Below are 26,623 nucleotides of genomic sequence, written 5' to 3'. Positions count from 1 at the left end.
TATATTTAAAAATAAATATAATTATTTATTTAAATATGTTCATGTGAAATAGGCTTTTAAACAGACTAACATGACACACTATGCTTTCAAAATGCCAGGCTCAGGCCTAAAAGATAAGCCTATGATAGGCGACAAGCCAGGCTCAGACCTTCGATTTTTTGACGGGCCATGCTCAAGCTTGGCAAAGCCTAGCTCGGCCTAGCCTATTCCCACCTCTAATTTTGGCTAATCGTTGTCAAATACCGGAATTACTCATCTATTCAGATAAATATTAAAGTCTCCCTCCAAAAATACGGTACTGCAGACTTGAGTTCGGAATATTGACCGCATATATCGTGAAAATCGAACTCATGACCTCTCTTAACTTCAATTTGGAGGCAACTATTCATGTACATATTAAAGTCCCGCATAACTTTTGGAACAAAGATAATACAATCAGCTATCTACTAGGAGGAACAGATACCTTAGATTTACTTCTACTGTCATGTCAAATTCGAGTTCATGATCGCTAATAGTTATATACTATATACTATATATTAATTTTTGGTACTGTCTTGGCATGTGGTGCAACTCAACAAACTCACGAGAAGTCCAAATAAATAAAAGGATCGTGTTGTAGCTTATCTTTCCATGTGACATATATATTATCTATGTATTTTGGCTCATGTATTATACAAAATTAATATAATAAAACAGAAGATAAACGAGGAAGAGTCTTAGCAATATTAATATAAATTTAATTGTCGATTCAAAAGGTTCACGGGGGAGATAGACAATGGAGGTGAAGCATATGCAAGCAAGTCAAGACAAAATGCACATAAATTGTGCATCCAAATGCAAGATGATAAATCATGTTTTTTTCTTAAACGACATAACCAACCTTTCTTTGTTTCTTCTTTGATTTTGATACTTCAAAGCTAGTTGAGAATAACATGCCATCCTCTAAATATCTTTTTAAATGATTTTATACTCATATCTAAAATAAAATATTATTAAGATATATATCATTTTCGTGATACAAAAAAAAAAAAAGCATGAACTTGAAGCAACCAACTTGGTGTGCAATAGCTTGCATAAAAGCACCACTCTAACTAGCTAGTATCCTTTTATATATGTATCTAATAATTATTATCTGATACGTATATATTGGTTGTGTGGCATGGCTTCTAAGTATGATGTTGCTTTCCAAGTTGTGTTATTTTGCATATCTTTAGTTGTGGCAAATTCTGTACACTTCAATTACCCAGCAGTTTTCAACTTTGGTGATTCAAACTCAGACACAGGCGAACTAGCTGCGGCCAAGGGCTTTCAACTTCCCCCACCTTACGGACAAAATTACTTCAAAACTTCATCTGGGAGATTCTGCGATGGCCGTCTCATAGTTGATTTCTTAAGTAAATTTCTAATCCTATCATGAAAGTTTCTTATAGTATTGTAACTATATATATATATATATATGTTCTGGATATAAAAAAAGTCTCATATTGTTTGAGAATCGAGACTAATGACATTTTGATTTATTGTTGCAGTGGATGCAATGGGCTTGCCATTCTTAAATGCCTATTTGAATTTAGTGGGTTCACCGAATTTCCATCACGGATGTAACTTTGCAGCAGCAGGTTCAACTATCCTTCCCGCAAATGCAGGCTCGATCAGTCCATTCGGCTTTGGTGTTCAGGTATCTCAGTTTCTGCAATTCAAAGCTCGGACTGTTGAATTGCTTGCAGGTACATTACTTTAGTGTCGAAACCAAATGTGCTGGTTATCTAATTCATTGATGTTAAAGAAAGTTTTCACAATAATGTTTCAGGCAAGAAATTTGATGAATATGTCCCGGCTGAAGATTACTTCCAGAAGGGGCTATACATGTTTGACATAGGCCAAAACGATATTGGTGGCGCATTTTATTCAAAAAACTTGGACCAAATACTTTCTTTAATTCCAACAATTCTATTGGAATTTGAAAGTGGAATAAAGGTTGGTGAATGGTGAACAATGAATTTGTTACATTTTTTATTCAAAATATACTTAAACTTCCAGAATATAAAAATGATTTTGCCGAAATTAACATCCACACTCTTATTTGTGCGATAGAGACTGTATGACAGTGGGGCTAGGAATTTTTGGATACATAACACGGGTCCAGTCGGATGCTTGGCTCAGTATGTTGCCACATTTGGCGCGGATACATCAAAGCTCGATAAAGTAGGATGTCTTCGTGCGCACAACCAAGCTGCTAAAGCCTTTAATCTACATCTGCAAGCTCTCTGCAGTAAATTGCAGGGACAATATCATGATGTAAATGTTACATATGTTGATATTTTTTCCATAAAATTAGACCTCATTGCAAACCACTCACAACATGGTACGTATAACTAGCAAAATTTCATTATTGCCTCACCAAAATTCACGATAGTAGTTAAAATTGTATGATTATATGTTTGCAGGGTTTAAACAACCTATTATGGCTTGTTGTGGATACGGAGGTCCGCCATTGAACTGTGACAGTCGCGTTTCTTGTGGACTAACAAAGACCTTGAGCAATGGAACCACAATTACAGCAAAAGGTTGTAATGATAGTAGTGTGTATGTAAGTTGGGACGGGACTCATTACACCGAGGCTGCAAATCAATATGTTGCATCACAAATTCTTACCGGAAACTACTCCAAAACTCATTTGTTATAAAAGATGTCATTCATTCTCTTGCTCAAGTTCTAATCCAGTCTACTTATTGTTACAGAAATTTTATTCTTTATATGCTGTATTGCAATTTGCAACCAATAGTTGATTGTAACCTTGAATGACATTCAAGCTCTTATAAACAAATGTGATTTAAGAAAAATTTGATTAATAGAAGCACTTGTTTATAAACATTATTTAACATTGTAGTAGATTGTAGTGTCAAAGTTTTAGCACTAGCCAATGAAAATCCATGGTTACTTTTGAACAAATGAGGATGGAAAAGCTCTTAAAACTACCATAAGGATCTGATCAAGCAGACATCACACAGAAAGGTTGAAGTCCAATTCATGTTTGCAACCAAATAAAAGAAGAGATATCAGTATCACTTTTAGAGAAGCTAAGATATATAGTGCCACTTTTTTTTTTTTTTTTATCAAAATCAGTATCACTTTTAAAGAAGATATATCAGTATCAATAATTTGTGTGGTAAGTGTGCATCCAGCTCACATACTAATATTGGACGGTGCAATATGACATTGGGCAGTGCAAATGTCAATGTAAATCGTTTTACTATTTTTTTTTAACCAAACATACAAGACACATGTTGTTGCTTTGTCTCCATTGCTGCTTTGTCTCTGATTGACTATTTTTGATAATGCAGGCATGGCGAATGGCTCAACAAACTCACTATCTATGAAGCATAAACATTTTTCGGATTAAATGTGTTATGAGGTCAGATACCATGTCGATATCTGACACTGACACACATGATTACATTAAATTATATCATTTTATTTTCAAATTATATCAAAAACCGAACCAAAGCGAACCAATCGAGAGTTCATTGGTTCGGACATTGAATTCACCAAAAATTGATCCAAACCAGTCCAATTACACCCCGTATATATGATGCAAGCGAAATGAGATAAAGCATGAAAAATATTACATATAGTTTCTTCTTCTTCTTCTTAATTATGAAATAACACCATGGTCTCTATTTAGGCATCTCGAATTTTCTTTCTTACCCTAACACCTATCAAAATATATCTTGAATACTTAAGTTGAAAATTAGTTCTTATACTTGATTAGAGTTGTATGACACAGTTTGTGTAATAACATAAACTTGTTTCTTTTGCAAATGCTTTTATGTTTGGACAATTGATAAATGTCTGCATCTTAGTGCATAAAAATTGGCATGTAAAAATAGTTCAACAAATATATTTGGAATTACATTTACAAGCCAAAAAAACTTTGTTCTTATTTGTCATTTTTCTTAAACTCAATTTTAACATGAGCTCAGATACAACTGTGCATTATACATCTGAATTCAAAGAGTGATAATTTGGAAGACATATCTAGTTTCATAACCATCATTCATTCTCTTATTCTTTGGCTACATAAGCAAAGTATTGTAACATAGGAACAACAAATGCAACAACCAACAAACCTCCAACTACAAGAGAGAATTGTCCACGCTTGTCTTCCGTCTCTTGCTTTGTTTTGTAGTTAGACTCGCGTTTGTCGTCTTTAACTGAGGGACCACCCGGATCTGGAAGTCCGTCAATGGCAGCAACTAGTCGTTTAGCTGTGCTGTAAATCGCTTCATTGTACTTCTCATCCGTAGCCAATACTGCATACAAAAACCAGTCACCAATTCACACTTGCTTGTCATATTTGATACTTGTCGGTGAAGAAAACTACTTTGAAATCATCAGGTAATAGATTATCAAATGGTAGGAAGTAACAACGAGAATCACAATCATGATTAAGATCGGTATCACTTCTACAACTATGTTGAAGAGTAAAAACCACAATCATGAAAAGTTTTTATGTGATAAAAACAGTGTCATTCTCTTCCCAACAAGCCAGAGAAAAACAGCAAAGAATCCACATCCACTAGCCATAAGGAAGTACCTGGAAGATTCTCTGAAACGGTAGCGTCAAGGATCTTTTCTCCTACAGCTTGAACAAAAGCAGGTCCACCAGTAACTGCTCCTTCTTTCTGACTTGTTACAAGAACCACAACACCCTTATCGTTGCCCTCTTCGACAGAAGGATACCAACGCTCCAAAATTTGGTCCGCAAACTCAAAAGCATCAGCTTTACTCTGCAACCACAACCAACCACATTATCAAAATATTCAACATTTTTGTTTTCTTTTGCACCATTTTAACAGTTTGTTGAAGCGCACAACTTGTTTTTTTACAGGTTGATGCACAAAGCTTAAGTACAGTTACTCGTGTGCTGTTATTACTCTTATCCAATTGCAATTTAACATATGGATTGTCTATTTCAGGCATATTTGGATTGACTTATTAATTTGAACTTATCTACTGACACGAGTATTTGTGAGACTATTTGATAGAGCTTATAGAAATAATTTATAACACATCTATAACCATTTTTTAGCTTATTTATATAAGTTCTCTAGGATGAATTATGAAAACAACTTATAGCTTATATCAAAATAGTTTGACTTTATTTTACCTTTTGTTATAGAAATAGTTTTTTCATAAGCAATAATAGAATAATATTTGGGCCAGTTTTGATTGGCTTATTTTTAAGCTTATGAAAAATAGCTTATGCAAATAAATAAGTTCTCACTAACAAAAATTGTGTCTTCATAAGTTGTTTTTTCATAAACTACCTTGACAAGCTTATGAATAATACTTAAAAGCTTATTTATTTGCATAAGCTAAAAATAAGCAAATCCAAACGGACCCTGTATACTATTAAGGGCCGTTTGGATTTAGCTTATTTTTGAGCTTATGAAAATAACTTATGCAAATAAATAAATTTTGTGTTAATTCATAACAAAAATTTTATCTTTATAAGCTGTTTTCTCATAGACTACCTTCAAAAGCTTATAATAATACATAAAAGCTTATTTATTTGCATAAGCTGTTTCGCATAAGCTAAAAAATAAGTCAATCCAAACAGCCCTAAGTGCTTAATTTGTCTGTTTATCCATACAGTCTATAAACATAACTACTTAGCATGTTATTATTGGTGAACAACATAAACATTAAACATCAGCATGTAGATAACTAACACTCAATTCAATTCAATGACATATGATTATGTAACTAACTAACTAACTAACTAACTAACTAACCGTGAGTTTTCTAAGTGTAATAAAATTGATATGAAATTTCTTCCTTGATTCCAAATCAGTCAACAACCGTTTCAAATCAGACCTAGTGACTCTACTAAGAACACCAGCATCATCAACAACATAAGAATCTTTAGGTGGCCCTTCATTAATCACATCAAATTCAGATGCCAATGCATCACCACTAAGCATAACTGGGCTAAAGTTAAGTGCTAAGGTAATAGCTAAAGCTGCAAGACCCTGTTGAGCATGAGTGAACCATGCTGTAGATGAAGGAAGAGATGGTGATTTTAGAGATAAAGTTTGATTCTTTTTGAGAGATGAAACAATGGGTTTGTAGCAAACGAGTGAATTTGATTTGGGTTGAAGAGAAGGTGAAGGTTTGATGTTAAGAAGTGGTGAAAGAGAGTTTGGAGAAAGAGTTCCCATGAGGAAGATGAAGAAGATTTGGAATGTGTGAGAATTTCCTTCCTCTGTTGTTGTTGTTGTTACACATCATTCTCATCATCATGTTAGTTTTTGATTTTGGTTTAGATTTTGAGTGGTTCCAATTTGTGGATGTGTTTCGAAGTGGATAATGTATATTAGCCACGTGGTCTTTCATTTTTGAGTCCACATACACAATGACTCATTTTCAAATTTCCCCTTTAAAAATAAGCGCTTTTTTTTTTTAAAAAAAAAAATTTAAATTAAAATCTTTATTATTCATTAAAATCAAGGCTTAATTAGTCTATTGGTCCCTTAAAGACATTTTAGGTTTTACAATGGTCCCTTAAATAAAAAAATGTCCGGGTTGGTCCCTTAAAGAAAAAAAGGTTCGGATTGGTCCCTTAAAGACATATATGTTTTCCATATTGGTCCTTTTCGTTAAATTTTAACTCCAAATATAACAAAAAATTCCACTGGTTAAAATTTTAAAAATTAATAAGGTTTTTGGTGGACCAGTTACACTTAATGACATCCACAATTCAGTCAACTAAAACTAACGTTTTTTATAAAAAAATTAACGGAAATGACCAATTGAGAAACATATGTGTCTTTAAGGGACCAATCCAGACATTTTTTTCTTTATGGGACTATTACGAAACCTAAAATATCTTTAAGGGACCAAAAGACTAATTAGGCCTAAAATCAATATATAGTACACAAATCCTACCTCAGTTTATATGTGTAAATTTTTAATAGTTTGTTATTTCGTTTATCTATAAAAAAATAACTAATATATATTTTTATTTTTAATATACAAATTTAATTATTTTTTTATGTTAAAAACAATAATTCTATTAGTTCACATGAGTATAGTCCAGTTAAAAGAGTCTGGAAAAAATAATCTTAAAGAAATTTAGTCATAATATTTGACTAGCTCTTTTTCTATAACATTTTCTTTGAAGACAAGATTTATGCATTGAAATGAATCAAATGTTTGTATAAATTTTATTAATTATATGATAAATAACTCTTAAAATAATTTTCCTTCTTTCTAGATAATATTTTTGAGTTGGTGTTAGTTTTTTGTTTTTTTCTTTCACTCAAAGTTGTGTTAGTTATATGAACATCTTATATTCACTTATTTATTTTTTTATCCTTTATAGGTATTTAAAAATTCACTTAAAAATTTGTCAAAAAAACACTTTTTTAATAAAAAAAAACTTAAAATATAAAAGAAAATGATATTTTACATCATCATATTAATATTATCCTATCCTATCTTTTAATAACAAAAAACAGTGATGATAATTGTCTCTCCAATCCATCATGTGCTTCCTTTCATGGCCCTTCTTAATCTTGGTGGCACTGCCAATTCCAAATCCTTCATCTCTTTCACTTCAAAACCTATAATTTGCAACCTCAACAATAACCTCACCTCCAAACGCAATCTCATTCTCCAAACTTCTTTACTCTCCATTGCCATTTCCCTAACTCCTCCACCTGCTCTATCTTCACCTCAACTTTCTTCTTCTTCTTCTTCTTCTTCTTCACCAAAATCCATTCTTTCTAGCATTGAAAACACCACTTCTTGGTACCGTTTCTTTGGCAATGGTTTCGCTATTCGAGTCCCACCAGAGTTTCAAGATGTTATGGAACCAGAGGTAAATTCATTCACCAAACTCTGTTTTGCTTAATATTAATCATCAAAATTCCTATTCAAGTTTATAGCTTTTTAATCATAATTTCCTAAATATGCAAATTTGGGTGTCTATAATAGTTAGATTTTAGTAACAGCATATTGCATTAGGATATGTTTGGATTGATGATATAGCCATAAAGGGTCGTAGAGTTTGCAAATTGAAGCTATAGAAACACTTTTCATACTCTATTTCTTATAATTTTGGGTTGGACCTAACTCAATCCTATACAACCGGCTTGTAAGGTGAGGATTGTCGCCACTCACACCCTCACGCCCAATACTATTGGGCTTGGTACATGGATATAAATGATGTGTGGTCCAATAGCAAAACCTGATAGCGGAACATCTCAGAGGAGACTCTGATACCATTTTAGACTATTGAGTTGGGCCTAACTCAACTCGGCAAAAAATTAGAATGCAAACTAATGACAAATTGAGGGAGAATGCAAAAAAAAAAAAAAAAAAAAAAAACAATTCTCATTGGATTGAATTGAATTGTGAGGATTACAAGTAATCAGCTAACTGTTTGCGAAATTTACTAAACATCTCAATTAACAGAATCTTGTCCAATAATAAACCTCAATTAACAGAAAGCTAACATCAGTGACTAGCTGTAAACTAACTTTACAAACTAATGACTGCGATTGACTGAACAAGATGAGTGTCAAAGCCATATATTGCTGATTGATCTGTCTAATGAACCTTTGGAATTCATTTTTAAGAACTTGCGTCTTAAATACAAAATCACATTGAAGCAATATGGAATTTTCAGTTTAGTGAGCTTATCTTCAATTTGCTTTTAGGATTTTAGTGCCGGAATGTCTCTTTATGGGGACAGGGCAAAGGAGAAGGAAGTTGTAGCACGGTTTGTGTCTTCAGATGGGTAATGTGTACTATCAAACTCTTAACTTCCTATTTTCTTATTATGCACAAACAGATATGTTTAGAAGGAAACATAAGTATTTTTTTGTCCATGACTGTAACAGATTAGCGGTTCTGAATGTTATTACTCGGCCATCCAGTCAGCTTAAAATCACCTTCTTAGAGGTAATAAGACAGTCGAGGACATTTTATTTTACTTACACAAACATGTATATTCACCCTCCATTTTATGTCTAAGGTATACAATTTTGACCATGGCTGAGTGTTTGGTAATAGATAAGATAAGCAAGGAATTTTGCTAGCTGGTTCGTTTTGCAAACTTTTCCTTTTATTGGTTTTCAAGAACTTGGACTGGGATTACAAACTTTTTGATTCTTATGTTAAATTCCTCGCTTATGTAAAATAAGTTATGGACAAACTGATCATGTCCTTGTAATTTGTGACAACAGATCGGGATTTGTGTAATTTTAGTTTTCATAATCTCTCATAATGTCATTCTCTAAGGAGAACATGTATATATATCAGCGCCGTTGGATTTATAATATGCCCAAGTCACTGTAACATAGATTAGATCCAGTAGTCCTGTTTTTTATTCTTGATATAAGCTCAAGGAAGGAACTTACATATTCTTCATTGTAGTAGGCTCAGGATATAACCGGTTTAGGCTCCTTGAAGGAAGCAGCAAAATTATTTATTCCAGGTGCAATTTTGTTTTAACTTGTGCATGAGTTTGTAGATTCGTAATGAAGTTAGTTCTACTCTAAGTTTATCTTTATGCTATAGATTGTTATTCCCTAACAATTAGTTACGTAAATGATATGAATGTGAGTACTTCATTGCTCTTTCTCTTTACTCCTAGTTCTTGATTTCGGTGTCTCATTTCGCCCTCGATGTACATGCAGGAGGGTCAAAAGTATACTCTGCAAGATCAATAAAAATTAAGGAAGAAAGTGGTTTTAGGTAAGCTCATTTTCAACTGACTTGAACTATTTCTACCTAAAGTAGTTTCCTTTTTTATTTTTTTAAAAAGGAAACAAATTATCCAAGAAAAGAACATCTGGCCTATAAATAATCACTTTCAGGATATGCTTTCTCCTTCTTTTTTTTTTTGTCAAAATGCTAGTTTAGAAACCTCTGTACGTGTATTAATCTTTTAAGCAAATTTTATGTCATCTGGACTTGCTACTTTGAGCTTTTCTGTTACACCAAATTCCAAATCAGTGACGACTTTTCTAATTTCAGGACTTACTATTTCTATGAATTTGGTAGAGATGATCTGCACTTAGCATTGATGGCAGGTGCAAGAGGTGGAAAGGTTTGTTGCTATGCACTTTACTAACACATCCATATCAAGTTAGGTATACAATGCCAGGATTATATCATGTGTCACAAACTCTCGCTAGTCGACCTAGTTACCAATAAAGCAAATTCTCTCATTTCTGTGGTGATACATGATTTGAATCCACCTTAGGTGAGTGTTTCACATGAGGCAGTCAAGTGGAGGATCTCACCATTAAAACTCGTTGAATTTGTCCCACGTGGATTTTGACGGTGGATCCCCTATTTGACCCCTCATGTGAAATCCACACATAAGGGGATCCAAACCGGTGATATCTGCTGATCATTTCTATATTTTAAAGAACATAAAATACAGAAAAATAAATTATCGTGTCATTTTATTATATAGGTTGTTATTGCTGGTGCAACTGCACCACAGTCCAAGTGGGACACTGATGGTGTAAAACTCCGTTCTGCTGCTATATCATTGACAATTCTGTAGCCATGTCTTGAAATTTTGTAACTGGGTATGCCAACATTTTTGTATCATGTAACATTGTTCGCTATTTTAAGTCGAGATTCATATATCAACATGATGGAGTATAGAAGATCACCAATTTCTTAGTGTGAAGAGCCGAAGACAGCTGGAGATCTGTTCACCTGCTTCACACTCTAAAGTTGAGTTTGAAGCTGAAGAGAGTTGAGAATGTTGTAGTATCTATGTAAGCCATTAATGTGATAAACAGTTAATCATTCAATTATATGGTAAGAATAGTAACTTCTTATACTATTATAATCGCTTGTGCACTGTTTCTAGCTTCCCTATCAATGCTTCTTTCTAATTTGTAGCCATTCTCTACTTGTGATGCATCATGCATGATCAAGAATTTTATCACATGGCATAAATAAATGACATTTAATACGAGACGATACTAAGTTAGTATTTTTCTCCATCACTAAAGTATGAACCATAGTCACTTTTTTTTTTGTATGGAACTAGCAGGATACCGGTGCGTCCGAACGTGAGTCTATTATTTATTCTTAAACCACCCATCCATTATCTATTATTTATCATATTGACGATGTCAAAATAAAATTATTCATCTCCATAATGAGTGTAAAACTGCTTAAACCTTCCAATGTTATGATAATAATGAACTCGAGGCAGAACTTTTTTAGGTGCACAAACCTTTCAATGTTATGATTATACTGAACTCGATGCAGAACTTCTTAACTTGCACAAAGTTACAGATTTACGGTATGATCACAAACCATAAATCACTTTTGTGTCGCATCTTGGAGCAAACTAAAACTACTTGCATAGAAATATCAATGCCATCAAGTTATGAGTGACAAGTAGTAACATTATTAATAAGAAAAGGAGATACAAAATATCAAGTTTGTTTCATCAAGTCATAAATCAGACTGTTAGATGACTCTTAATATTGAAAGACATTTCATTTCAACCAAATAAAACAAAAATATAAGACTGGTTGTTACTTGTCATGCTCAACAACCAAACTCCCACACCATTTTCACACATCATTCAATTATTGAAATTCAAATTCTTAAACATATGACAGTTATTTTAGTTGGTAGTATATAGAACCAAGTGAACTAACATTATTAAAAACTCACTCCATTTTCTTATAATCATCTAAAAACAAAATGTTTACTCATTCATAACCTGCGTGAGTGAAGGCTTAAGATAGCTATGTTACCCTCACCACTTGATTCTTCAACTTCATATCTGAGCACAAGCGCAATAGTTGCACTTTGTGTATTCTTCGCACTCCTTTGCGCTTGCATCATCGTTGGCCACCTTCTTGAAGAGAATCGATGGGCCAATGAATCCATCACTTCTCTCCTTCTTGTACAAACTCAACTCATTCTTCATCTTCTCTCCACTTACAATTATGCAGCTTTGTAATACTATCTCAAAATATTCTTGTATGCAGGGTTTGTGTTCTGGAGTGGTGGTATTGTTGGTGACCAAATTCCATAGTACCGAGATTTTAATATTCAACGAAGACTTGTTCTTTCTTTACTTGCTTCCACCAATCATTTTCAATGCCGGGTAAGTATGATAAATGTCATCCTTCTGTAACTTTATTGTTGGGTCACGACTCACGAGGGGGAAGCCACGGGATCATCCATATTAAGCTCAGAACAACTATACAAGTGAGTTGGATCATCCTTCTCTATATCTTTATTTATTTACTTCATAATTTTTTAATTCCATTTCAGTTTCCAAGTCAAGAAGAAACAGTTCTTCAGGAATTTCACTACTATACTTCTGTTTGGAGTCCTCGGAACAGTTATTTCTTTCTGTCTTATATCTCTTGGTAAGATCATTTTCTCGCAACCCTCGAGTTTCAAATTGTTTCAATATTCTGAACCTCAAAAGCCAAAAGCTGATGATAAACATTTGCTAGAAATACTCATAGTTTTCTATTTCTTCAATTTCTCTAGGTGCCTTTCTGCTCTTTAATACGATTGGAATAACTAACCTCGACATAAAAGATCATCTAGGTGAGACGGTCTATATTTAAAAGCAACTTCTGTATATCTTTATCTTTCTCTCTCAATCTAATCATCGTCTTCCGTTTCTGATTGTTCGTGAATGGTGAAGCCATTGGGGCCATATTGTCAGCAACTGACTCAGTTTGTACATTACAGGTATATAATATTCTAACCTCAGCTTAAACATAATAAATTTACATAACAAAATTTATATGTTGATATTTTAATGCCTTTCTTTTCCTTTTGTGACGAAGGTTCTGAGTCAAGATGAAACGCCTTTTCTTTACAGCATTGTGTTTGGCGAAGGAGTAGTAAATGATGCTACATCTATTGTTCTTTTCAATTCAGTTCAATCACTTGACTTCAGAAGCATCAATGCTATTACAGTTTTGAAATTGTTGGGGACCTTCCTTTACCTCTTTTGCACCAGTACTGCCCTTGGCATAGCAGTAAGTTCAAATTGAAATAAAATTTTAAATCTGTAGAGTCACGGTTCTATTATGACTTGCTATATGATGACTTTTTCAGGTTGGACTTTTAAGTGCTTATATTATTAAAACACTTTACTTTGGAAGGTATGAGTTTCCTTTGCTTGTAAAAGTTCATATGAATACACATTGAAAAGACGGTTTTGACAGAATGCGCAGTTTTATATGTCGTTACAGTTTATTTGAATTCTTAAATTGGTCCTATATAGAGTCACAAATGATTAAAAAAGTCTCAATGGTGCTCAACCTGACACTGCTCCTTTCATTTTCAGGCACTCTACCGATCGCGAGGTTGCACTTATGATGTTAATGGCATATTTGTCATATATGATCGCTGAGGTACAAAATCACTATCTACAAAAACATTTTAATTGATTATTATACTTCATTATATTGTTTTATTTTCTAAAAAGAGGGTAAGAAGAAAAAATTCTAACTGGCAAATAGCATTATAAATGCAATGATTCAGTTTATAATTTTATTTTTTTGACACAGATTCAGTTTATAATTTAAAGATACATTTGTGTTGCTTTTGCAGCTCTTAAATCTCAGTGGAATTTTGACAATTTTCTTCTGTGGCATTGTTATGTCACACTACACATGGCACAACGTTACCGAAAGCTCAAGGACAACAACAAAGTAAGGCACAATCTTAAACTTTTTATCTGAGAAAAATTAGTACATATTAATGTTGATCAATTTGTTAAGATGTGAAAGTAATGCCAATTACAAACATAATATCAAATTTATTAAAATCATTTCCTTTTCCATTTATTAAAATTAGTACTTATTGCGTTGAATCTTAATTAAACAAATAAATTTGTATAGAAATAGAAAAAAGTTAGTTAAAGTGTTAAACATCTAAATCACATCAAATCTTAATTTATGAAATACTTTTGCAATTTCAGGCACGCTTTTGCAACTATATCATTCATAGCTGAAACCTTTATATTTCTATATGTTGGCATGGATGCTTTCGACATTGACAAATGGAAACGAAGCAAAGCCAGGTAGCTTGAAGTTTTCTCTCAAGTGTTCATAAAGTTCAAATTCTTTTCATAATGTACACTACCAAATAATAAACCAACGGTTAATTATTCTGTTTTCAATGTTAATCATTTTCTTAACACATTATTATGTTGGAGCAGCATAGGAACTTCAGTTGCTGTCAGCTCAACTTTGATTGCATTAGTTTTGATTGGAAGAGCAGCTTTTGTTTTCCCTATAGCAAACCTTGCAAATTGCACCAAAACAAGAGAGAGCACCAAAATTGAGTTTCGTTCGCAGGTGATTATACTGTCTTACTTCTATTTTCTTTAAATATTATCAGTGTTGGCGTGTCAGTATCGTATCTGTTTTCTGTGTTTATGTTAGTACTTCATCTTCATTGATTACTGTTTGCTTCTACTTCCCTCGAGTTTCAACGTTTTCACCTAACCTCACTGAATTTCTGTTAAACTGTTCAAAATGTCAGTTTATAATATGGTGGGCAGGCCTAATGAGAGGCGCAGTAACCATTGCATTGTCTTATAACCAGGCAAGCACATGCGATAACTTCATTCTTTGCTGAAAATTCTATTGTAATTGTAAATTAGGCATTTGATCTGTGCTGCTTTCAAATGCAGTTTTCAAAATCTAAGATGGCATCGGCTGAAGACTCTTTGATGATCACTTCAACTATAATCCTTGTCTTATTCAGTACTGTGGTAAGTTTCATATCAATTGCATTAGGATCACATAAATGTGAAATACATGTAAATAATATGAATTGCATTAGGATCAAATAAATACTAATTTGGTAGCTTCACAAAATGCAAACAGGTATTTGGTTCTATAACAAAGCCTTTGATTAAGGCTGTGAAGTTAAGGCATTCAAAACCATCAATTTCCGATTCCACTGATATTCAAGAGGATCTGAGATTATTATTTCTAGAAAGCAATTGTTCCATCAACCAAAGCAATAATCAAGCATTTCACAGACAAAGTAGCTTCAGATTGATGATACGTTATCCTACTACTACGGTTCACTACTTCTGGAGGAAATTCGATGATAAGTTTATGAGACCTATATTTGGTGGTAGAGGTTTCGTTCCAGTTGTTCCTGGTTCACCGCCCGCTGAAGAGGATCTTTCTTGAAACGCAAGCAAATACTACCTGTTTTGTTTTCATTCTCTTGTTCACTTGTGCGGATGCTTTGTTTACTTACAATTATACGATACATGTGATATTTGAGTTATGATATTTGAAAGCGCATATTATTGGAATTTTTAGCCGAGTTTACTGTATATTACAAACAACTATAGCATCGCTCATACTGACCAAAGAAAATGCTTTTGCCTTTTAATGCTTTTGATTTGAAGATGTTCATATGTTCACAAACCGATTTGTCAGTAATATGCGAATAAAACGATAATGCAAACAAAGACTTGTTGTAAGTGTACTTTTGGTTAGTTACTACAACTAACAGAGGGAAATGGAGGATATCTGAGAGTAGAGAAAAATATGGATTTGGATCCTCTCTTCCTTGGAGAGGATCCGAAAAATCTTTATTGAGCCAAGTTTAGATTTCCTCCAAGAGTAAAGGATTTGAGGGAGAGAAAATATTTTAATATTTTAAAATTTATGCTCTTGAGAATACTGGACCACTTATATGCATTTCCATTAAATATTAAATAAGGGCACAACATTCAAATAAGCAATTAATATATCTTAAAATGTGTGACTTTTTTATATATAGACCAGTAGTATTTTATTCTTTAAATTTGTAGGATCTTGCTAATATGTGTCGGGCACATGTTAAAAAACTCAAAAGTGAAAAAATTATATCGGAAAAAGTAATATCTTAACTTTTACAAAGTTAAATGCAGATACTTTTAGATGGATATTTTTATACTCCCTCCGGCCTTATTTATAAGCAAAAGTCAAAAAAAACTTTTGGCCTATTAAGTTACCAAAATCAAGTTTATTTAATGTTATTCTTCCAAAATTATCCTCATTAATTGTTCTACTTTTTAAAATGATTGTAGAGTTTCAATGCAAATTTAAGGTCATTTTAGGAATTGTAATAGAAATTTACATAAAATCAAGACAAAAAAGTAACTTCTTAATAAGTATGCAAATGAACATATTTGCTTACAAAAGAGACCGGAAGGAGTATTGAGTTTCTTAACATTCCTTAATTTTCTCCAAATTTGTATAAAAACACGTGAAACCGAAAGTTGAAAGGAGTGAAAGTAAGAACATGTATAAAAAAACTCTTTATACGTAACAAAATTCCACATCGCATTCATATCTATTGCAGTCTAATCTTGTCTTCATATTCAACATAACATCTCTAATTCCAAACTTCTTTTTATGTTCCATTGTACTATTGTTGGGGTTGAATTTTTTTTTTTGACGGTGGGGTTGAAAGTTAATTTTCATACGAATATGCTAGTGGATGTTAATGCGTACAGTAATTGGTTGTTCGATGCATCGTTGGTGGTGAATTGTAAAATTGGTCGGATTCCTTTTATCTATCCAGGTCTTCCTATTAGAGGATAATCCTCGCCGTTATTCGTTGTGGATATCGTTGCTTGAGAAAATTAGAAAGAGGTTGTCTGGGAGGAAAAACGTTTTCTTATTTTACCATTTTTGAATCATTAAAAAAATACTATGTATCTTATCTGGTCTATATTATATGGATAAAATACGTTAAATATACAATGAATCTAAAAAGTATATTTTTGCTTATAAAGTGTTACAGATGCATTACTTATTTTAGTGAGACAAAGAGTTTAAAAAAGTATAATTTGGGCACGAATATGTATCTTATCTATAATTTGGGTTATATGGTTAGTTTTCTTATCTATAATTTGGGCTATATGCATTACTGAATTTAAAAAAGTGTTTTTATTTATAGGATCTTGCTAATGACTACCCGAATACTCCGTAAACATTTCATTTAAAAAAATTTTTTATTTAAAAAATTAAACATTACAATTTTTAATGCGTTGAGTTTACACATTTTCATAAAATACTTACTATTCAATGTCTTAAAGAGTGTCTGAGACTTTCGTTAGCATTTACCTTATTTATATATGAGACCAGAGGAAGTACACTAATATTATATGCAATTAATTAAGTGGTAGTAAGATAAAATCGGATTGTAGGCGTCAGGGTTCGAACCCCAGAACACTCCACTTATCCATCTTAAAAAAAATAAAAACAGATTATGCAGGAATTGATTTTTATGATGATTACGGAAAGCGATTTTCATCAATTTCTCCAATTGTAAGTAGTTTGACTTTTAGTATCGTTATGAGTAAACAGAATGCAACTATTAACTTCAACTCAAAATTAGAAAAACGCTACCACTACTACTATTTACGAGGATTCAATATAGCATTAATCACTTATTTATTACCATAATTATAAGTTCGTCTTTTTCCTCTCTCAGTATAGCTTAAATTACCTCGATTCCATTCCTCAAAAAACCATAAAATAATCGATTTCGAATTTTCACTGAAAATAATCTAATCCATGGAAGAGGTTGAAGTGATTCACTCATGGTCTGCTCCAAGATCTCTCAGTACAAGTCTCATGTACTCTTTCTCTCAGGTAATCATCATCATCATCTTCATCTTCATTTTTTTGTTTTCAATTTTCCTAATTCAATTCAGTTATATGTGAAATGTGAAACTATGTTTGTTTGTTTGAACTTAGAGAGATGACATTGAAGTTCTTGATGAGCCTTTGTACTCTCATTTCCTTCGAGTTAGTGGTTTTGATCGACCTTACAGAGATGAATTACTCTCCAATATGGTATTTATCTGAAATTCTGAATCTGTGTTACTCTATTTTTTAACTCATTTCAAATACCTAAATTCTAATTTCAATTGTAACAGGAATCTGATGGAAATAAGGTTGTGAATGACTTCATTTATGGTCCGGGGAAAAATAAGTATAGATTTTGTAAGGTAAATTGCATTCTCCTTCAAGATATATATATATATATATATATATATATATATATATATATATATGCATACAATCAATGAAGCAATGTTATGTCAAATGAACAATGTGAGAACGTTTTTGGAAAATAATTTTTAAATTGAAAACATGTAAATTGAGAACGGTTGAGAAAATGACATAATTCGATGTAATCACATGTGTCGGTATCATGTTGGATGCTGACACATGTCTAAAACCGGAATACATCTTTGATCAGAAGTGTTGGTGCTACAAAGGTAAATATACAGAAACATAAAATTAAAGACAAAAGTAGGTAATGGACTGACCTTAGTGAGCTAAACTCCAAACCTGCAACCAAAGGGATTGTTCTTCAGTTTGAAAATATAGGATTTGAGAAGCAAATCACTGGATATGAAGATCGGTTGCTAATAGAGAACTACACTTGTTTTTCACTCTTTTGTTCTCACCTTTGTAGCCCACTTCTGTGTGTTGTTTGCCAGCTTCTTAATTATAAAGCTCTTGTGTGAAGCCTTGCAAATGTAAATTGCAAATAACAAGATGAAACTTTTCATATTTGAATCATGCAAATCTTCAAGCTATGCATTGCATCTAAACATTAGCAAATACTGTACAGGAAATAATTTGTATTTCTAATCTATGTATTTTTTTGGAAAGAAGTAAAATGGTTGCAAGTGTTTTTGACATTCTGGTGCTCGGATAATGAGTGATGTCTACAAAAGAGATTCATTTAAGCGCCCAAATTGGGAGTGCCATTTGGATGATCTTAGGAGAGAGGGGAAAGTAGCCCATTACTTCTGCTCATCCATACTTTTTTTTTTTGGTTTTTAATCATCTGGTTCCAAGGAATGGGGCCTGATAATCCAGAGTTTGGCTGCAATGTAAGTAATCTCTGGCCAAGAATTGTTCTCACCAGTAATCGAACTCGGGTTCTACCGAACAATTCATCCTAGGGGGAGTTCATTAACCACTTGAGGTCAATGTCTTGGTTAACTCATCCTTACTTAATCAAATGTTAGCTGCTGCATCAACATATACAATAATCAATGAATAATTAAATTTTAGATACTCTTTTTTTTTTGCTTAAATTGAGGGTTCTTATATACCAATTATTTCCTTTATTGCATTTTTTTGTTAAAAGACACGTCTTTGGAGAAATAATCCAATCAAATGTTTGTTGGTAGTTATTAGATTTGTGATATCTATAACTAGATCACTTATCATTACTTTGTTGCCTCCAGCATATATCAAAACAAAGAGTGCTTGGTTTGCCTGAGGATCTACTGAAGAAAGGAAAGCACTTCATTCTCATAAGAAATCCTCTTGACATATTGGTAACTCTTATTTCTTATTTATGAATCAGAAAAAGCAAAATGTCATTCAGTTATTTCTGGGATTTTTATCACTAAATTAGAAGGCCAGTGCAGTTTATTGTTTCCCATATGCTACTTCAATGGCTGATGATTTGATTGTCTGTCCTCCAGCCATCCTTTGACAAGGTTGTCCCCCCATCGTTCTTTGAATTGGGTTTGGCGGAGCTTGTTTCAATATATAATGAACTCTCCGAGTTGGGAAAACCACCGCCTGTGATTGATGCTGCAGAACTTCAAAAAGATCCTGAGGTATTTGAGTTTTCTGAACATGCTTGATTCCTATTACTTTAATCAAGTATGAAAACTAGGTCAAGTTGTGTTTCATTGGAATGTGATGAAAATGAACCCAACGAGGACTCAATAATTGGCCAAAATATGTATTTGCTTGTCTTGAGTTATGTAAACATCTCTATAGGTAAGGTGTGGTGATTTCATCCCTATAATTAAAGGATTTGATTGTAATTACTTGGTTATAAATAACAAGATTGAGAGTAATTTCTCTCTGGTACTTCAAGCCAATTCATTGAAGTTGGATGTGGAAATAGAATGTCCGTACTCGATACCCATAAATGAGCAAAATGGAAACAATTGTGATTCTATCGCAATAACTGTTGTCTTTTTATAGTTTAAAAAAGAACTATCAACCCCCCCTGAAACAGCCACCATCACTGCCCCCCCACCCCCCCAAATTTGCTAACACTACACATGCAGAACTGTATCGATTATAAAAGCAAATGCCAAGATAAATTTCTGATATAAACTAGTGGGGAGGGGGTTGATGGCAAGAATATTTGTTACACTTTTGCTCTACATTGGTGTAATACTAATAGATGGTAATTTATACTGGCTATTAGTCGCTCTCTAGACCCTTGTTTGACTATGAATATGAAATCTCTGAGTTGTACTGTTAGCATGGAGACTTTTGTCCCCAAAACAACATCTAACATATTCTAGATCAGAATACATTTTTTTTTAAAGATCTCCAAAATATTTAATGAAACTCTACCAAAGCAGTTCACCTTATTGTTTCAACATGTCTTGGAAATAATAACAGGCTGAAAGTATTTTCTCTCGAGCAATTCAAACCATCTAAATTAACTTGGTGTCAGAGCCTGGTTCCGATCCAGGGACTTGTGAGTTTTTTGTCCCTATTAAATTTTAATTGGTGTTTCAAAGCCTCCTCCAAGATCTGTTGGACCACCTGCTATCAGGTTTCCGCTATCGGTACCCATCATTTATCTCCACACACCAAGCCCAATAGTGCTGGGCATAGAGGCAATCCTCACGCTGGTTTTGTAGGGTTGAGTTAGGCCCAATCCAAAATTCTAAGATATGCAAACCTGAATTCCGCTTTAATCTTGCTTCAATTTTTTATCTTGTTAATTTGCAGACTACTTTACGCGGTCTCTGTGATGATTTGGAGATTCCTTTTCAACCTGCAATGCTCAGGTATGCAGAGTGTTCATTTTGCAAGTCCTGACATTGTGGTGCTAAATTCTGTCAATGTATTCTTTATGTTACAAATTTAGTTTATATCGAAACTGCTATTATACAATATTGTTTATGCATACATGAGAAGTGACATCTCCATTTTTAAACTTGACAGTTGGGAAGCAGGTCCAAAACCAATAGATGGCTTGTGGGCCCCTTGGTGGTATAAAAATGTGCATAAATCTACTTGTTTTACTGAACAAACGAAGTATCCTCAGGTATGCAGTTGTTTTGTCTGCCATCAGAACAATGTTGTAAGGAGTCTAAGTCATTATATCATTTGCACTAACAACAAATATCTTTTTCAATGGTTGCATCATTGTCTATGACTAGTATAGCTTAATCTTATCAATATTGGAGACAAATTTGTTCTTTTATAGCTATCCCTATGCCTTCTTTCCATGTAAAAGATTAAATCCCATATCATTTCCTATTGTTTGGTTGGGGCCTGGAGGAATTCATGGTTGATTTTATACTGTGTTATTCCCTTTTCAGCCATTTCCCTTTTCTCTCTATAATTTGTTGGAGCAAAGTCTACCTCTTTACAACATGCTTCGGCGTCATGTAAAGAAGAAGTTATCCCTTTTGAGCTCTCCTTTACCTTCTCCCAACCTTCCAGTTCCTGCAAATGAGAAATTGCTTGCTTGGGTCGGTGATGAGATTGTGACACGTGAGAGTGCTAAGGTACTTATTTTACAACATTTTAAGGTTTCCTGTAAATAGAATAAGACACGTGATTTATGTTATTGAGCACGCATTCTCGTGATTTTAAATTTTTATTCTGTGATATATCAGGTTTCGGTGTTTGATTCAGTTGTCCAAGGTGGCGACTCAGTTTGGGAGGGTCTTAGAGTGTATAAAAGCAAGATATTTAAACTTGAGGAACATCTAGACAGGTATGTAGTGTTACGAACTTGAGAAATTGAAAGTTGATGTATGATGCTATCATTTTATATATGATGTATAGCTGATTAACTAAACGGGCATAGATTTATTTTTATTCAGTTATGAATTTTGGTTTCATTTCCTATCAATTTGAATAACCTTATTGATTGGTAATTCATTCTGTGCTGCTAATATTATTTATTTGTAAAAACATCTTGTCTTTATTAATTTAATTAATTTTTATATATCTTGCCAGGATGGCTGATTCAGCTAAAGCTCTGGCTTTTGAAAATATCCCATCTCGAGATGAGGTGAGTCTGAAGATGCTTTATGTTCATCCATCACGAGTCTCAGAGTGTTACCTCATTTTTTATCCTGATGGGCTCTGTGTTTGATGTTTCTGGATCTTACTGAAAAACCAAGTGCTTGTCTTTACTCTTGTTTACTTCTTCATAATCCGTAGTGATGGATGTGGTTGTAACATATATTGCAGATTAAGGAAGCTATTTTCAAAACCCTAGTTAGGAATGGGATGTTTGACAATGCCCACATCCGACTTTCTCTAACACGAGGAAAGAAGGTTTTATTCTCTCAAGTCTTTGTTTCAATTATGTAAATTCTATGATTGTTAATAATTCTAAGATTCTTGTTTCAAAAAAAAAATAAAAAAAATAATTCTAAGATTCTATTGGGTCCTTCATTTGACATGGAAATGGCCAACATTATATAGTAATGGTAGAGGTTATATCCTCACCAAAGACCTCCTAAACAGATTTTTATTCATAGTGTTCATTTATTATATTGACCTGAAATCTTAATAATGATATAAATATAAAGGGGGAATAACAAACCTATTTAATGAGAATTATGCAATATGCTGCATGGTAGCCTATTGTTTCATCAGTGCTCAGCTCACTATATTTTTTACCATTTGCAACTGAAGTTATGACACCATCACTCATATCTAATTCAGTTGGAAAACCCACCACTTACCAGTTCTGTTAACTTCTTTTCTAGGTTACTTCTGGGATGAGCCCGGCATTTAATCTGTATGGATGCACATTAATTGGTAACAACCTATCCTTCATTGAATAACAATGATACTTGTACCAAAATAATTTATGTTCTATACATAATATATGAATGTCAATGTTCGCATTATTTAGCAATTTTTGGGATTGATCTAAAAAATCTGTTCTATCCACAATATGCTTTTCAACTGGACAAGCAATGTTATACTGAAATTGGTCCTTAATGAATTATGTAGTACTTGCTGAATGGAAGCCCCCTGTTTATGATAATGAGCAGGGTATAGTTCTTGTAACTGCCACCACCCGCCGTAACTCACCAAATGTAAGTTTCTTGTTTGTATAATTGTTAATTTAAAGGAGGAAATTGTTATTTCTATAATCTATGCTCGAATTGTTGTCATGATTTTCTTGCTTTCGAGTATGAAACTCTGATTTTCTTCAATATGGTAACTGAAATTGAAGGATGGTTTGGGATATAGCTTTTAATCAGTAATTCAAAACCAGTAAAGTTCGTGTTTGGTTGACACTCTTTTCTGGTCTGTCTAGTTGACTGTTTATTCTCCTATTTATCTGTTTGTTTTACCAGAATTTGGATTCAAAGATACATCACAACAATCTTTTGAATAACATACTTGCGAAGGTAATTTTCTATTCACCTCATAAATTTTTACATATATTAATGCAAAATGGAATAAGTTATGATCAGTACTATTGGTAGTAGATTGTCTACATAAGAACAAGGTTGTTGTTTTGAGCTAATCATGAATTTGGATAGGTGAATTCTTAGATCAATATCCACACACACATAATATATATATTGTGAGCAATAATTAATATTAAAATGTGTAATTTGTTTACCTAACCAACAGATTTGCTGTTGATCTGGGAGGAGCTTTATGATTTACTTTATGTGCAGAAACATGCATTAATGATTTATTTACTAATGAAGGAATTGTAGTACATGAAAATTTAATGAGTAAAACTATGGAGAAACCATTGTTTTAACATCTTTTCATGTTAATATCCTGTCTTTCTGAATAATATTTCATACAGCTTATCAAACAATTGTCGTTATTTGGTCTTGTGCAGGTTGAAGGGAATAATGCAAACGCCGACGATGCAATCATGCTTGACAAAGATGGTTTTGTATCTGAAACCAACGCTACAAACATTGTATGTCTTGCTCTTTGACTCAACTGTTATAGAGGTCTTTATCCTCTATTTTGCTGATGATATACTAGAAGCAGGGCTTCTTGGAGTTTAACTCCTAGACTCTTGATTGTTCAAAAAAAACTCCTAGGCTCTTGATTTACACAACATTGACATTTTATATTTATTACATACTCAGTCAATTTAATGCATATCTTATGCAAAATCATCTCCTTGACAAAGATTACAAAACAGTAATAAAATCTTGTTAAATATTGTCACTTGAGAATTGAGAAAGATTACAAGATTTTCCTTGTGTTTTTTTTTTTGCACGTGATTTTGCTAGCAACTGACATTGGTAGACTGCATGTACATTTCAACTAATATATTGCTGATTTTATGTAGTTCATAGTTAAGAAAGGCCGTGTTTTGACACCACACGCTGATTACTGTCTTCCTGGAATTACTCGAGCCACTGTAAGTTGTGTAGACTCACTTTGTTTTTATACCAAATTATATTCCATATGATAAATATTGAGTTAAGACCAAATAAGATCAATATTTTCTTTTGGTATCACTATTTTATTTCATTTCAAAAAATAGTTAGTTACAAAAAATATTACCGTTAGTAGCAAAGGTGCAGGTGAACAAAAATGCACCATTTTGGTGGATAAAACAAACTTTTGAAGGAAAATGAGTAGAAAATATGAAAATTTAACTTTATACTTTCATTCAGAAGGTGTCAAATTCCTTTTCTGTAAATGAGATTTGTTATTAGTGCATTTTTCTTTTCTAAAAATTAGTATTATATTTTGGTACTTACGGAACTAAGTTGTTTCACAATTTAAGGTTATGGATCTTGTCGTGAAGGAGCAGTTTATTTTGGAAGAGCGGAGAATCAGCCTGTCCGAAGTGCATACCGCAGACGAGGTTCACCAATAATAATATATACTTTTACCGTAAATTTGTTAATTTTAAAATAAAAAGAAAGACTGTTTATTTTGCATTTATTAAGTATTTGTTGCTGACTTATGGAAATGAGGAATATATAGCCAAATGTATATTTCTAGAGCTTTTTGAACCACAGTGTGAGATCACAACACAAGATTGCGATTATTGTGGAATTGAAGTTAGTTCATTAAAACATAGCAATATATTAATAACTTACTCCTATCAGTTTGACCTAACTAACTGGTTTCTGATTTTTATATTCTATCTATAGGAATGGTAGCAAACTTTTAAGTTCACTTTGATATGGGATTCAGTAGTTTTATTTTCATTACATGATGTTAATGTCTTCTATTTGCAATGAATAGCCTTATATTCTCTACATTGGTTTGAATATTCAAATTTATGTCAAGTTATAACTAGAAAGCTTGCCTTGCAGGTATGGACAACAGGAACAATGGGAGAACTAAGTCCAGTAAGTGCCTTATAATACCCTGCCAATTCTTACACTTGTTATTAACACAATAACACAGAAATTTGATGTTCAATTAACTTGGCTAGCTTCTTGCAACCATTTAGTAGATAGTAATTTTCTCATATTGATGCGCAAAAATTTTGTTTTGCAACCTCCAGGTTGTGAAGGTTGACGGACGCACAATTGGTAATGGAAAAGTAGGGCCAATAACTAGAAAACTGCAAGCTGTTTATAAGAAGTTGACTGAAGACTCCGGCGTGCCAATAGAGAACTACCTCTAGACTTGAAATGTATGCAATATTTTTCTTGTGCTTTTTATACTTTCCATTCCAATACCAAAATATTTGGACTTATTTTCACAATCCTAATGTATTTCTTTTTAAAAAAAAAACTTAAACTATGCAGTTGGAACTTGGAAGTAATTGAAAACGGCTGGTGTGCAACTGCTACCAATCTTAGCCTAGCTCTTCAAATTTTCAATCGAGAATAAGAATGCATTTGTTACTTCATTTACTCCAATCTTAGCCTAGATTAGATTATTAGTTTATAAATGAGTTTATAAATAAGAATGCAGTTTACTCCAAATTTTCTACCTTCTATGTATTTTTTTTATTTATAACTAGTGACCACCGTGTCCGTCTGTGTAATCCAATTTTTTTTTACTATGCTAAGTTGTGTGAAAGTTTATATTCTAGATTTTTTATATATCTCTTTTTAATAAATTTTGTTGAAGAAATATGGAAGTTGGCTTTGGAAATTATTAAAGAATAAAAAAAACTATTAAGGTTATTCTGGGATTTAAAAAAAAAAGGCTACATCAACACCAAGAGAAAAAAGTTAACTAGTAAGTGAGTTAGTTACTACTTAAATTCGTTGAACATTTGGTTAATCTATGTATGAACTGAGGTTGTTTATTTTAATTTTGAAAAATGAATTAATAGTAAATTTAATGAGTAAAATTTATTCCATGTGACCTAAAATTTGGAAGGAAAGAAATACCATGGTCTTCTCTTAGAGGAGTATCGATTGATTTTTGTTTGATAAAGTCAAAACTCTTATTTAGCTGTGGTTGAAGACTACGGAAAAAAGATTTTAGATTTTATTTTACTTTTGACATATTCTTGTGCATAACTATTTTTAATACATTCATTTGACTTTTTCAAAAAATAAAAGACCAAAATTAACCTTCATTTTTTTAAAATA

At 32.8% G+C, this 26,623-nt stretch overlaps 5 protein-coding genes across 6 annotated transcripts; 4 read left to right on the top strand and 1 right to left on the bottom strand.

Moving 5' to 3' along the window:
- The first annotated feature begins 1,031 nt into the window (after nt 1–1,031).
- Nucleotides 1,032–2,879, top strand: LOC123887297 (GDSL esterase/lipase At1g54790-like). Its single transcript, XM_045936896.1, has 5 exons — nt 1,032–1,394; nt 1,530–1,727; nt 1,811–1,977; nt 2,095–2,365; nt 2,448–2,879. The coding sequence occupies exons 1-5, from the start codon at nt 1,160–1,162 to the stop codon at nt 2,684–2,686; spliced, it is 1,110 nt and encodes a 369-aa protein (XP_045792852.1). The 5' UTR covers nt 1,032–1,159; the 3' UTR covers nt 2,687–2,879.
- A 1,036-nt stretch (nt 2,880–3,915) lies between these two features.
- LOC123888304 (UPF0603 protein At1g54780, chloroplastic) lies at nt 3,916–6,339 on the bottom strand. The gene is made up of 3 exons (XM_045937619.1): nt 5,799–6,339; nt 4,598–4,790; nt 3,916–4,313 (listed from the first exon to the last, which is right to left on the bottom strand). The coding sequence occupies exons 1-3, from the start codon at nt 6,222–6,224 to the stop codon at nt 4,066–4,068; spliced, it is 867 nt and encodes a 288-aa protein (XP_045793575.1). The 5' UTR covers nt 6,225–6,339; the 3' UTR covers nt 3,916–4,065.
- A 1,178-nt stretch (nt 6,340–7,517) lies between these two features.
- LOC123889045 lies at nt 7,518–10,879 on the top strand. Its single transcript, XM_045938569.1, has 7 exons — nt 7,518–7,885; nt 8,727–8,806; nt 8,910–8,970; nt 9,448–9,505; nt 9,708–9,765; nt 10,048–10,120; nt 10,493–10,879. The coding sequence occupies exons 1-7, from the start codon at nt 7,526–7,528 to the stop codon at nt 10,583–10,585; spliced, it is 783 nt and encodes a 260-aa protein (XP_045794525.1). The 5' UTR covers nt 7,518–7,525; the 3' UTR covers nt 10,586–10,879.
- Nucleotides 10,880–11,659: 780 nt separating this feature from the next.
- On the top strand, nt 11,660–15,358 carry LOC123886501 (sodium/hydrogen exchanger 1-like). Its single transcript, XM_045936031.1, has 14 exons — nt 11,660–11,956; nt 12,042–12,160; nt 12,331–12,428; nt 12,556–12,615; nt 12,716–12,762; nt 12,861–13,055; nt 13,135–13,181; nt 13,367–13,433; nt 13,633–13,733; nt 14,003–14,104; nt 14,243–14,381; nt 14,569–14,631; nt 14,720–14,800; nt 14,916–15,358. Exons 1-14 carry the CDS (start codon nt 11,798–11,800, stop codon nt 15,228–15,230), a joined length of 1,593 nt encoding a protein of 530 aa, XP_045791987.1. The 5' UTR covers nt 11,660–11,797; the 3' UTR covers nt 15,231–15,358.
- Nucleotides 15,359–17,350: 1,992 nt separating this feature from the next.
- Nucleotides 17,351–26,156, top strand: LOC123885234 (branched-chain-amino-acid aminotransferase-like protein 2). Of its 2 annotated transcripts, none has more exons than XM_045934828.1 (20): nt 17,351–17,693; nt 17,799–17,897; nt 17,981–18,052; nt 19,310–19,402; nt 19,553–19,690; nt 20,832–20,890; nt 21,048–21,150; nt 21,428–21,616; nt 21,728–21,828; nt 22,074–22,128; nt 22,311–22,397; nt 22,835–22,886; nt 23,085–23,170; nt 23,435–23,488; nt 23,938–24,021; nt 24,403–24,474; nt 24,847–24,927; nt 25,385–25,420; nt 25,579–25,710; nt 25,826–26,156. In XM_045934828.1, exons 1-19 carry the CDS (start codon nt 17,616–17,618, stop codon nt 25,699–25,701), a joined length of 1,662 nt encoding a protein of 553 aa, XP_045790784.1. In that variant the 5' UTR covers nt 17,351–17,615; the 3' UTR covers nt 25,702–25,710; nt 25,826–26,156. The 2 variants fall into 2 exon arrangements, with proteins under 2 accessions (XP_045790784.1, XP_045791356.1); XM_045935400.1 differs by having other exon boundaries at nt 17,398–17,693; nt 25,579–25,694.
- The last annotated feature ends 467 nt before the right edge of the window (nt 26,157–26,623 follow it).

The sequence above is a fragment of the Trifolium pratense genome, linkage group LG1 (assembly GCF_020283565.1).
Source record: "Trifolium pratense cultivar HEN17-A07 linkage group LG1, ARS_RC_1.1, whole genome shotgun sequence".
NCBI classification, from domain to species: Eukaryota; Viridiplantae; Streptophyta; class Magnoliopsida; order Fabales; family Fabaceae; genus Trifolium; species Trifolium pratense.
The sequence above is the reverse complement of the archived record's forward strand: the minus strand, read 5'-3'. Positions and strand labels throughout refer to the sequence as shown.

Excerpts from the sequence above, each read along its gene's own strand:
- LOC123886501 (XM_045936031.1), top strand. The coding sequence starts at position 11,798 with ATGTTACCCTCACCACTTGATTCTTCAACTTCATATCTGAGCACAAGC. Across the intron at positions 12,429-12,555 it reads TTTCTGTCTTATATCTCTTG|GTGCCTTTCTGCTCTTTAAT; the intron begins GTAAGATCATTT and ends CAATTTCTCTAG. Across the intron at positions 12,616-12,715 it reads CGACATAAAAGATCATCTAG|CCATTGGGGCCATATTGTCA; the intron begins GTGAGACGGTCT and ends TGAATGGTGAAG.
- LOC123889045 (XM_045938569.1), top strand. The coding sequence starts at position 7,526 with ATGATAATTGTCTCTCCAATCCATCATGTGCTTCCTTTCATGGCCCTT. Across the intron at positions 8,807-8,909 it reads CGGTTTGTGTCTTCAGATGG|ATTAGCGGTTCTGAATGTTA; the intron begins GTAATGTGTACT and ends TGACTGTAACAG. Across the intron at positions 10,121-10,492 it reads CAGGTGCAAGAGGTGGAAAG|GTTGTTATTGCTGGTGCAAC; the intron begins GTTTGTTGCTAT and ends TTTATTATATAG.
- LOC123887297 (XM_045936896.1), top strand. The coding sequence starts at position 1,160 with ATGGCTTCTAAGTATGATGTTGCTTTCCAAGTTGTGTTATTTTGCATA. Across the intron at positions 1,978-2,094 it reads AATTTGAAAGTGGAATAAAG|AGACTGTATGACAGTGGGGC; the intron begins GTTGGTGAATGG and ends TTTGTGCGATAG. Across the intron at positions 2,366-2,447 it reads TGCAAACCACTCACAACATG|GGTTTAAACAACCTATTATG; the intron begins GTACGTATAACT and ends ATATGTTTGCAG.
- LOC123885234 (XM_045935400.1), top strand. The coding sequence starts at position 17,616 with ATGGAAGAGGTTGAAGTGATTCACTCATGGTCTGCTCCAAGATCTCTC. Across the intron at positions 21,829-22,073 it reads CTTGAGGAACATCTAGACAG|GATGGCTGATTCAGCTAAAG; the intron begins GTATGTAGTGTT and ends ATATCTTGCCAG. Across the intron at positions 23,489-23,937 it reads TGAATAACATACTTGCGAAG|GTTGAAGGGAATAATGCAAA; the intron begins GTAATTTTCTAT and ends GGTCTTGTGCAG.
- LOC123888304 (XM_045937619.1), bottom strand. The coding sequence starts at position 6,224 with ATGGGAACTCTTTCTCCAAACTCTCTTTCACCACTTCTTAACATCAAA. Across the intron at positions 4,791-5,798 it reads TTACACTTAGAAAACTCACG|AGTAAAGCTGATGCTTTTGA; the intron begins GTTAGTTAGTTA and ends TTGTGGTTGCAG. Across the intron at positions 4,314-4,597 it reads CGTTTCAGAGAATCTTCCAG|TATTGGCTACGGATGAGAAG; the intron begins GTACTTCCTTAT and ends TTTTGTATGCAG.